The 12500-nt window shown below is 42.5% G+C and overlaps 2 protein-coding genes across 2 annotated transcripts in view; one reads left to right on the top strand and one right to left on the bottom strand.

The window, feature by feature from the left end:
* The window catches only part of LOC134468224 (nesprin-2), a 270548-nt gene extending 268006 nt beyond the window's left edge, over window positions 1–2542 (top strand). The window contains exons 117-118 of the mRNA XM_063222166.1: window positions 1071–1117; window positions 2058–2542. Coding sequence (XP_063078236.1) covers window positions 1071–1117; window positions 2058–2271 — 261 coding nt within the window. The 3' untranslated portion in view covers window positions 2272–2542. The remainder of the gene's footprint in view (window positions 1–1070; window positions 1118–2057) is intronic.
* A 3629-nt stretch (window positions 2543–6171) lies between these two features.
* Window positions 6172–12500, bottom strand: part of esr2a (estrogen receptor 2a) — a 41378-nt gene continuing 35049 nt past the window's right edge. The window contains exon 10 of the mRNA XM_063223551.1: window positions 6172–8408. Coding sequence (XP_063079621.1) covers window positions 8386–8408 — 23 coding nt within the window. The 3' untranslated portion in view covers window positions 6172–8385. The remainder of the gene's footprint in view (window positions 8409–12500) is intronic.

Here is a 12500-nt window from a genome sequence, read left to right as displayed (position 1 = left end):
TGTGACTCCTTTCTTCCTGTGCTCAGCAGTTTGCCACACACACACACTGTAAAAAGACGCGCATTGGATACATTATCTCTCGATTCTTTTGATTTTTGATCTTTATACTGTCACTTGCAGTAAAGTTTGAGATGTGAAGTACCATACCTTGCTTTCGCTTTTCTTTACTTTCTTAGGATAATTTGTAACAAACAACTGTAAGTCTTGTTTTGCCCGAGACTTTGTTGTGCCTACATTCCCTTATCATTAAAGGTACACAGTGCGATATTTTCGGTTGTTTATTTCCAGAATTCATGCTGCCCATTCACTAATGTTACCTTTTTCATGAATACTTACCACCACCATCAAATTTTAGGTACTCATTATGACTGGAAAAATTGCACTTTTCATACATGAAAAGGGGATCTTCTCCATGGTTCGCCATTTTGAATTTCCAGAAATAGCCATTTTTAGCTGCCAAAAGGACTGTACTTGGACCATACTATAACATATTAGTTTATTACTTAGTAAACTTTCATGTAAAGATCAAAATTGGCAACAGGCAGCCCAGTTTCAATGACCAGCAGTTGCAGTACCTTTTTTGACCATTTCCTGCACGGTGTACCTTTAAGTTGACTAACGTGCGTATGTTTTTGCCCCTCTACTGATTTTTTACTTTTTTGCACATTTGGCACACTTAACATTTTCAGATCACCAAACAAATGTAAACATTAAACAAGGATGACCCACGCAAACATAAAATGCAGTGTTTCAGTGATTATTTCATTTGAATAATGCCATAAAACCTGCATGAGCCTGTGTGAAAAAGTAATTGCCCCCTAAAAGTTATAACTTGTTGTACCACCCCCAGCAGCAACAATTTTAGTCAAGTGTTTACAAGAACTGTTGAGCAGTCTTGCACATCGCTGTGGATGATTTTTTCCCCAACTCTTCCTTGCAAGGCCTGTAACCAATACCCTGTGCTTACTGTATATAACTGTAAGGCATTTTGCAAAAAAGCGTCAGCTGAGTGCAATGTAATGATTTATTGTGAATCCTATCGAGAGCTAATCGTGTGTTTTTGCTTTCAGGACTCCCCCTCTGAGGCGGGAAGTAAACGCTCATCCGCAGCCAACAGGTGAGGAGAGAAACACCACCACCACCACCACCACTACTGACGAACACCAACACCACCAATACCACTGACAAACACCACCAGCACCATTATCACCACCACTACCACTGACAAACACCATCACCACCATTATCACCACCACTACCACTGACATAACATCACCATCACCACCACCACTACCACTACTGACAAACACCACCACCACCACTACTGACGAACCAATACCACTGACAAACACCACCAGCACCATTATCACCACCACTACCACTGACAAACACCATCACCACCATTATCACCACCACTACCACTGACATAACATCACCATCACCACCACCACTACCACTACTGACAAACACCACCACCACCACTACCACTGACAAACACCACCACCACCACCGCTACCACTAATGTCACTGACAAACACCACCACCACCACTACCACTGACAAACACCACCACCACCACTACCACTGACAAACACCACCACCACCACTACCACTGACAAACACCATCACCACCACTACTGACAAACACCACGACCACTACTGACAAACACCAACATCACCACCACTACTGACAAACAACATCACCACTACTGACAAACACCACCACCACCACCACTACCACTACGGCTGTTACATCTGAGATGGACTGTCTTTATCCAAACACGCACGCGCGCGCACACACACACGCGCGCACACACACACACACACACACACACACACACACACACACACACACACACACACACACACACACACACACACAAATGCATACTCACACAATAAAAAAACAAAATGAACTGTATTTAAATTTATCTCTCTCTCTCTCTCTCTCTCTCTCTCTCTCTCTCTCTCTCTCAATCTGTCTCCACCCCCATCCCCCTCTATGTCCCTCTCTCCTCCCTCCCTCCCTCCCACTCTCTCTCTCTCCGTGCCTATCAGTGTGGAGAAGCAGCGCGACCCGTCCCCTCAGCGCTCCTTCTTCCAGCGCGTGCTGCGCGCGGCCTTCCCGCTGCACCTGCTCTTCCTGCTGCTGCTGGTGCTGGCCTGCCTGGTGCCGCTCTCCGAGGACGACTACAGCTGCACGCTCGCCAACAACTTCGCACGCTCCTTCTACCCCATGCTGCGCTACACCAACGGGCCCCCGCCCACGTGATGCCCTGGGCCCCCTCTTTCCCTGGGCCCTTGATGACTGTCCCCTCTTTGTCCCCCCCCTGTCGGTACCCCTGTGTACACACACAGGCACATACAGGCACGCAGACACACACACACACACAGGCACACACACACACACACACACACACACACACACACACGCTCCTTCTACCCCATGCTGCGCTACATTACAGGTCTCCACCCACGTGATGCACAGGCACACACACCCTTACATGATGAGTGTGCATGCTTGTGGCATGGACGCTTTAAAAAAAAAAGTGTGTTAGTACTTACATACATACGTTAGCACGCACACACACAACGAACACACACATGAACAAGCTGGAGGATGTGTGTACATGTGTGTGTATACAGTATATCTCATGACAAGTGGCTAGCACCACTGGTTTCAGCCAGTTGTGTCCCATGTGATGCACATACAGCCACACACACACACACACACACACTTACCAGGAAAAAGTCATAAACTTACTCTCCCACAGACATGGTCTATTTATAAACGCATAAAGGCAGGAAATTAAACTGAGAACTCATTTATAAGTCTAGAAGGGATAGGCTGACATTAAGGCACTAGTCTACTGTACAGACTAAAACATGCAGCGACACACACACATGCACACACACACACACACACATGCACACACACATGCACACACACACAATGACCAATTGGCTGGATTGCTTTCAAAGCAGATCCACCCAGTTTCTCTGAGCTCTCCAAAGAGAGTAGAGAACGTCGCTACTGTCCCAAAAAATTCAAAAGAAAGAGAGAAAACACACTATTTTTAATCCACCTGTTATTTATACATTTTTGTATGTACTATTTATTCCCTGAGCGAAAAAGAGAGAAAAAGCCATACTACTGAATACATTTTGATGTAACAACTTCTGCTGAACAACACTTTGTGACACTTTGAAAGTTTTGTAATTATTGATGTTAAAGAGTATGAACCTAGCACAGGTTGATTTTCTTTGTTTTAATTTGTTGTATTTTTTTTGTAGCCGTATTCAATCAAGACCTGATTCACACTGTGTGACTGTGTAATACAGTATTTTGTTGTATTTTAGTTATGAAACAAGCACAACAAATTCTGATGTAAGTTTGGTAATTAGCATCATTATTTTCTGTGTGGTTCTTATTTCTAATGACAGTGCCTGCTTTGAACTGTGGGTAATCTTTGGAACGCTGTGGAATTTGTCATACAGAGGAAAGGGTTGATTGTGGACTGGTGGAAAAGAATAATACTTTAGTAAGTTATTTTCTTTTAACTGGACTTTCTGGTTCATGAATAAAGCGGACAACCTGAACGTTTTTACATCGTGTGTACCTTACCTTTGATATGTTTCGTCATGAAATTGGAATATAATGAGTTGATGCAGCGCTTTGAAAATAGTGACTGAATGGCGTAGACTGTTTTCACATTTTGTTGTATATGAATGGTTTTGTAGTGTGTAAATAATGTTTCTTTGGTGACCAGGGCACTGTTGAATAGGACACCTTGGTTGACAATTGACCTAAATGATAATTGATTGCCTATTTAAGAGAGCAACAAGTGGCGTATGTCCTAAACTTGACAATAAACATGGTTTGTCATTTTCAGCCGGCCGGCCTCTCATTGTTTATTTAAAGAGCAAAGATCACACTCCACTAAGATACAGGTCACTGATATCAATGATGATATCACTGATATCACTTTTGCAACTAAGGATTTGAGAGATAACTTGTTTTTTTTCCATTTCAAACCTACTCTTGTTCTGAGTGAAATTATCTGAGTTTTTTGTTTTTCCTTAACCATACAATGGTTGTAAACATACAAAATAACATAAAATAAACTGCCGTAACCTAGTAGGCCTATCTTATAATGCAGAAAAATCATATAGAGAAATCAGCTTGATTCATTTTCAACTATATTCAATTTTTAATTTTTGGCTGTTTTTGTTAAGATCAGGCCTTGTCTGTCTGACCAATTTAGGCAGAAATGTAAGACATTTCAAAAGGTTTACTTACTTTTTCCTCTTACTGTACTGTATGTCTGTATCTTATTTGTATTCAGTCCAGGACTAACAACAATGCACAGCACAGAAATCCAAGGCTGAGTCGGGCGAGAGGGGGAGCTTTCAGGGATTTTAATATCACAAAAGAGTTTCCTGCTGGATAGGCACAATATAACCTTGACATTTAAAGCGTTCACATTACATTTAAAAGCCAGATTACATTAGCTCTCTTCAGAAAATCACAGCTTGCAAACACACTTTAAAGAGAGAAGGAGAGGACGGAGAAAGAAAGAAAGAAAGAAAGAAAGAAAGAAAGAAAGAAAGAAAGAAAGAAAGAAAGAAAGAAAGAAAGAAAAAGGAACGAGACAGTAAAAAAGAAAGAAAGGGAAAGAACAGAAAGTGTGAATAATATTACTAGAAAGACACTGTACAAAATGTGTTGTACTAGATTCTTTGGAACAGCTTACTGAACAATAGAAAAAAAACATTAGAATCTCTGCACAGAAAATGCATTATTAAATTTAAGGCAATCATCAAAGGCCTTTACAGGTGGTCAAGCTTTTTTTTTTTCTTCCTCTTCTTCTGGAAACACATTCATTCTTTGAGAGTGGTGATGTAGCCAAAAATACAATTACCAGTGAATAAGGTCCTACTGTTTGCCCCTCAGATTGTCATGATGTGCCATGTCCTCCAATCCCTTTTTTTTAGGAGTAAACAAGAATAGGTGCCTCCACTTGTTCCGGTAAGTTCACAAGGTGTAGAGACTTGTCAGCCACACACAGCCTTATTACTCATCCCACTTTCACTGATCCTGTAGCAATGCACATAGATGTCAAAAGTAAAAGTAAATTTAGTACGTGAAGAATTCTTGCACAACTCCTTGGTCAGGTGCGTAGGAGTGGAACCCCTAGGTCATCAACGTTAAAGCAAAGAAAGCTGCCGCACACTGTTCACATTTGCATGGTTTACTGCAATGTTTCGTTTCGTTTCGTTTTCGTACTCCACTACTCTACAACAGTTTCCTTCCAATACAGGCAACTTATCTGAGTAACCTGTGTACTTGTCTTACGATCAGCTAACTGTGCACTGGTTGGATTTGTGGTGGGTTCTTGTTTGGTTTTTACAGAGGTGTCAAAAGTAAAAGTAAAAATACTTTTGTGGTGTAATTACAACACCAGCACATGGCATTACATAGCTGTTATACATTTACACCATTGTACCTAATGAGATAGATAGACTGTGTTGTTACTGAAAAACGCTGAAAACCTAACAAGGACCCACCACAAACGTGATCCAACCAGTGCAGAGTTAGCTGATCGTAAGACAAGTACACAGGTCTACTGGTTACTCAGATAAGTTACTTGTGTTGGAAGGAAACTGTTTTTCTTTTTTTTACTTTTACTTTTACTTTTGACATCTCTGGGTTTTTAGTGTTTTTCAGTAACAACAGTCTATCTACTTCATTAGGTACAATGGAATAACTGGTGTAACAGCAATGTTATATCATGTGCCAGTGTGGTACCTACACCATGAATTAACGTTTACTTTTACTTTTGACAGCTCTTGCAATGCATAACTTTCATGAGCTCCATCTTGCTCTGCTCTCCTCTTTAGGCATCTTAAGTCTCGTCACGCCAATTAGTGACCTGCTAAGGTGCTGCTGTTCAGTCAATTACTGCATGACTGTGCTGTGACTCAAAGGTGACGTGTGACCAATCAAACCTCCAGACACTGACGACACTGAGAACTCTCTGATAGTAACTATGGAAATCAGAGTAAAAGAGCGACACTAATGCCTGTTTTCCACTCCCGTTTCTCTGGTTGGCCTACAGCTCGGCACAGCGTGACTCGGCCTCCACTTTTTGCTTTACGATTGAACTGTGTCGCGCCTATTCGAAAAGCAAAAAGTGGTGGCCGAGTCATGCTTTGCCAAGCTGTAGGCCTACCAGAAAACTGGCAGTGGAAAAGAGGCGTTTCTCTCTCCCCTGAAACTCACGCACATGCTGTGCACTCCTGCTCTCTTGCTCTGTCTGTCTCTCTGTCTGTCTGTCTGTCTGTCTGTCTGTCTGTCTCTCTCTCTCTCTCTCTCTCTCTCTCTCTCTCTCTCTCTCTCTCTCTCTCTCTCTCTCTCTCTCTCTCTCTCTCTCTCTCTCTCTCTCTTTCACCCCACTCCCTCCCTGGCCCAGTCTCCCAGTACTCCATCGGTTGTTGGTTATCTGGGCTACTCTAATCTGTAATTCATGTGTTTTGAAGTCTTTTCTTCTCCCATATGATTCATGGAAGGTGCTGCTGGGGTACAGTAATACTGATGAACTGACACGCATGCGGCATGTCCCTGGGTGAGCTGGTGTCAGGATCTTTTTTTTAAATATATATATAGAAACTGGTATGTGAATTTGAAAGGTGAGCACTAAATCAGGCTCCAACAGGCGAAACACAAGCTTCAGATAACAAAAGTGCAAATTTTCACTGATAAAAAATGTTTGATGATGGATGGAGAAGTGGTGAAACTGGATAGATTACGAAGTTGGACTTACTAAACAACAACAACATTCGCTAATGACCAAATGACCACAGCACTGAAGTGGAACACGTGAACTTAAACTTTTCGGTAACACTTTACTTGACGTCGGCGTCATAGGCGTGTCATAACGGTGTCATAACATTGTCATAATGCAGTCATGCATGTGTCATTAACATTATGTCAATGTAATAAACATTGTATAACTTTGTCTTTCAGTGAAAATCGGTTGTGACTAAGACAGGCCTAACAATGTCAACTTTTCATGGCCATAAAACGTTTATGACATTAGCATTGTGTTTATGACTCATTCATTACACTATTATGACACGGTTATGTCATATGAATGACGCCGGCAGAGATTCTTTAAATATAGAGATATGCCAACATAATAGGTTTCTATGGGCACCTAACATGACCAGGTTCCGGTCTGCCTAAAGGGGCGTGTCATAATGCTCCTAGCATTGAGTCCTCAGGTCTGCCTAGGTCTGCCTAAAGGGGGATTTCCCCCCCAATAATAGAACCCGGAAACAATGGGCCAATGGAACCTCTCTCTCTCTACTCCCTCTGACGCCGGTGTCAAGTAAAGTGTTACCAACTTTTCTCCCATATTCTCCCTAGTCTTCACAGATGGGCTCATTACTGACACAGATACTCAGAAACATTTTGGTTTTGTGTGTTTTTTTGCCGTGTGCACTGTTGCAATCTCTTCTTTTATCTGTCTTTTTTTTTCACTGGAACTGTGAATCCTGTGCACCTGCTGTGAAATTAAAAGTTGAAAATAGCTCACAGATCTCATGGGCCTATCCGTCCGAATACTTTTAGCATAACTGTCACTCAAGGGTGTGTTATTGATTTAAAGTCTGGTTTGTGTGTCTGTGTGTGTGACTGTGCGCATGTGCTTGCATCCATGCGCGCGCGCGCGTGTGTGTGTGTGTGTGCGTGTGTGTGTGTGTTTGTGTGTTTACACCATGTGTGGCTGAGCTTTGTCCACTGCTTGATTAAAGGTAGTTTTACATGAATGTGAATTGTCTAACTTGGTGGCGAGCTTTACTGGTTTGTGCATGGCAGGCACGGGTCCTAAAGTAGTGTGCAGAAGGCATTGCTCACATGCGTAGCTTTTAAGACATTTTAGAGGAAAAAAAGAACAAAGAAGGCACTCATATGCCCTTGTGTGTGTTTTTTTATCTTCTTTTTCTTCCACCATATTACAAGGATCAGAAAAAAATAACAAATTAGCAAAAAATTGACAACAAATAAAAACACTGTTGCATTCAGTGGAATTCCACTACCGGAATGTTCTCCAGGATTTCTTCTTTTTTTTTTTTCGTTTTCTCTAGGTCCAGATGTCTGTCCCTTAAAAAAAAAAGTCTTTCAAGATTCACTGGACCCAGTTTCCTGAGATTAGAGTTTCAAACAAGAAGTGCAGTCAGTCCAAAACGTCAGTGGTCCAGTGGCTAAGCTCAAATCCTGTTTGGCACACAGGTTAGGCAGACCTTAGCTGCGCGTAGGTACATAGGATGCAAGGGATCAGCGTTCATGAAGCCCGTGCTTGAGTCCTTCATCTCATTTGCCATTCTACGATAAGTCAGTCTTCAGGGCTAAAGAAGGGAAAGAGAGAAGATAGGAAGAAAGAAGAAGGGAATGAGATAAAATAGCAAAGACAGGAACAAGCATGAATGAGCAATTCATCAGAAAATTGCATCCATCTCTCATCAGGGCTGGATTAAGATAGCCTGGGGCCCCTAGGCTACAGTTTGATGTTGCCCCCCCTGAAGGGAAATTTTGCAACAAAGTTACATAGATGAGAATAGGATAGGATCCAGATGAGGAGAGGAGTATTAACAAAATCTAAAGCTATACTTGACATGACCCATGCATTTTTCAATATTGCATCATGTGGCCCTACCGTGGCTGATATGGTAGGGCACACGTTTACCACTCAGCCGACCCGGGTCCGATTCCCGGTCCGGGTCCTTTGCCGGCCCTTCCCCATCTCTCTCTCCCAGCTCACTTCCTGTCTCTTCTCCACTATCCTGTCTCACAGAAACCAATAAAGGCTGAAAAGCCCCCCCTAAAAAATGTAAAAAAAAATATATATATTGCATCATGTCACAATTCTGTATTTTTGTTTTACTTTAGGCCAATCGGGGGCCTCCTGGCAGTTGGGGCCCCTAGGCTGCAGCCCTATCTAGCCTGTGGGTTATGCCGGCCCTGTCTCTAGTATCTCCAGCTGCAGGTCTTCTTTGGGGTCATTTTGAGCAACAGAACATATTAAGCTCTGTCCTCTACGAAATGATGTACAATCTATTTCTGCAATGATGCCTCTGCTCCTGACATTGCAGTGTCATGAGCAATGAGGTAGAGCCTCTTTTCCTTGGGAGCGCGGAACGGAACGCAAATTACCTGGTTCCCATGGCAGTGGCCATTGCCTTGGGAACGCACGCAGCAACACACCACACTACACTGCCTTCCCAGAATTAGATCTAAATGGTGCGCCCCTACCCTGAAGCACACACATACACACACACTCGCACACGCACACACACACAAGCGCACACACACACACACACACACACACACATTTGCACACATTTGCACGCACGCACACACCCACACACAGGCACACACACACACATATCCACACGCGCGCACACACATACACACACATTTGCACGCACGCACGCACGCACACCAACACACACACACACCCACACACACACACCCACACACACGCACACACACGCACACACAGTGTTTTTGCCTAGTGTACCTAGAAAAGTGTTGCAAATACACAGAACTGAAGTTCTTTCTTGAGAAAACAAACACAACAAATGAGCATATGCATCCATCCAGAAAAGGAATAGATGTGATCACAGAAAATTAGGGCTATAACGATATTGTATCGAACCGAGAAATCATGATACCCCGAGTCACGATACTGTATCACGATACAAGGAGGCAGTATCATGATGCGCCCTTTTAACATTTTGATACCCATCAACCCAGAAAACAACCACATGATATGAAGTGATAGTGCTTCCAAGCATCATCATTATTATATAGAAACGTTTTAAAATTATTAGTAGCCTCTTGTAACCTATTCTACCTATAAACTATCATAGTTTTTATTCATAAAGTTTATAATGTTGGCAAATGTGAAATCGTGGGGTGTATCGAACCATAGGTCATGAATCGTGATACAAACCGAATCGTGGGTTGGGTGTATCGTTACAGGATATATGACCCACGGTTCGATACGCCCCACGATATATTTATTTTTTAAGGGGAAAAAAAAATAAGAAGAAAATACATTATAGGCTATATTTATATATAGGCCTATGCTTTCTTTTTGCATTTACCTGCCTACATTAATTTTGTAGGTCTACTAAATTATGTTGCAGATATAGGCCTATCACTGCAACCTGTTCCCCAGGTGTTGACATCAAAGCACAGCACAGAGAAATAAGGGATATTAATTGAACAAGGAAAAATAGGCTTATTACTAATAGGCCTAGATCATATCATGCTGAGATGCTGACCATGTGTGAGAGACAGAGATGGAGAGAGAAGGGTCAGGGTTCCAATTATAGGTAGCCTGTAACAACTGTCTCACATTATCAAACATTATCCAATTAATATCCAAACATTAACTGAAAACAACACTGGTCATATTTCGTCAGGAAACATGCTGTATTACGTTACTTACAGAAATGCAACACTTAATTTTGACGTTTAATATTTTTGTAACTGTTTTGATCGTGCAGCAGCGCGCACACGCTTATACAAACAAAACTCGAAATGAACCTCAGTTATGTTCTCAGTATGCAACACGCACGTTGTCCTTTGTTTGGTTTTATGATTTGACATTTTGTCAAGAGCGGGAATAGATGCAGAGGCTGAAATGGAGCATGTTTTCGCTAGGCAGGCGGTCAATGCGGGGAGGAAATAATGCTGCCTAATATCCACATCGACCTAAACGTTGCCCGACTTCAGACACTCCCTTATGAACGTATAGAGCTCTAGCGATTTAAAATTTGGGCAGGCGGAGCATCTCGCTCTCTCGCTCTCTTTCTCTCTCTCTCTCCGATCAACGTTTATCTCCACTCAACATACATCGGCGCATGCATGAATCAAAAAAATCTTCACACGTTTGATAAAGCCTTCTTGGTCTGTTTTTCATTTCTGTGCTTTACCTTCAGACGTTTGCCCAAGTTTTTTGTCTCGCGGAGGTTGCTGAGGCAATGAATAACAACCAATGCACGTGCTGGTTGGACGGAACATTTTACATGAGAGAGTGGAGAATGGAAGTGTTACTCGCTCATGTGCGCCCCATTTCTAATTGTCTTTGAGCGCATATGCAAGAATTAAGCGCATATGCAAGCATTTGCCTGCATCCTGCTGTTTTCTAGACTGAGGGGTAACAACTTTAAAAGGGCGCATCGCGATTCTGCGAGGAAGGTTCGCGATAGGGGTTCGTGGGTCTGCGTACCGCGATCCCTCGGTTCGATGCAATATCGTTACAGCCTTAGTTAAAGCCCTACAGAAAATGTATGCAGCCTGCATACCAGCAAGACCTTACTACATTTTGACTGCAGTATTGTGTATTGTGTGTTGCTGTAAGCTTTTACTGTTTACCTACAAACAGATCTACCTTCGGGTATCAATGAACTTACCTTACCTTACCTTACCCTCCTACTAATTTCCTTTGTACAAAGGCCCTGAATTAAGAAATTACTATTGGTGGGAGGGGTGAACTCCCCTGTAGTTTGAAATGTGTGTCTGATGATACCCAATCACTAACACTGAGAAACGAGTGAGGAGAGATAAACTCTGTTATGTAAAGTTGTGGCTCTTTTCCACGTAGGACAACAGCTGTCGTGCCCAATTGCAAGCAAAAAGTTTGTGGCCGAGTCTCGTTGTGTCGAGCTGTAGGCCTACCAGAAAACCAGCCGTGGAAAAGAGGCATTAGAAATATAGGTTCCCCCTCGGCCGTCCATGTTTGCTGATTGGCCGGGTGTCTGGCAACACACGTAATGTTGAGGGAAATGTAAATTGAGTGTAGCATATGGATTAAGGATGATAAGGCTAGGCTAGCTGTTTTGCAGCTCTCCATTGATTTATTATTTCAAAGACTAAGTTTGAAGACCGAAGCCAATCTAAACTCAGGTCTTTACAGCGCAGTCTCAGAGTATTTTCACATCTAGGCCCCTGTTGCCCCTTAATGCACGCCGTACCTCCTGTGGCCCGCTGTAATAGACATTGAAAGTTAACTACTATAGTACTACACTACTGTGACAGTGCACAGGGCCTTTAGTAATACAGTATGACTTGGTCATTGCCATTCTGGTAACAGCTAATTTATAATGTCGTGTCTTAAGGGGTTAAGTAAGTTAACTGAACTCAGTCCTCTTTAAGTGGACCAAAAAAGTGAATCGACAGCAAAAGCACTCAGTTCTGTTTTTGTTCGTACTGTGAGTGTATTACTCACTGTCAATCACACGAAAAAGTGACACGTCGGAGTGATACTATGTTTGCCTTTCTGTATTAGTTCATAAGCCCCCCTGCCCCTTCCTACGAGCCCTATCTCACGTCATTTCGTGAAGTATTCACGAAAAAAATAACTTTAAAATTCGTGGTGCATTCATGTTATTGCCCGTTTTTCGTGGTTGGGCTACGCTTCCGCTGCCTAT

Source organism: Engraulis encrasicolus, chromosome 18, assembly GCF_034702125.1.
Source record: "Engraulis encrasicolus isolate BLACKSEA-1 chromosome 18, IST_EnEncr_1.0, whole genome shotgun sequence".
In the NCBI taxonomy this organism is placed as follows: Eukaryota; Metazoa; Chordata; class Actinopteri; order Clupeiformes; family Engraulidae; genus Engraulis; species Engraulis encrasicolus.
The sequence above is the reverse complement of the archived record's forward strand: the minus strand, read 5'-3'. Positions and strand labels throughout refer to the sequence as shown.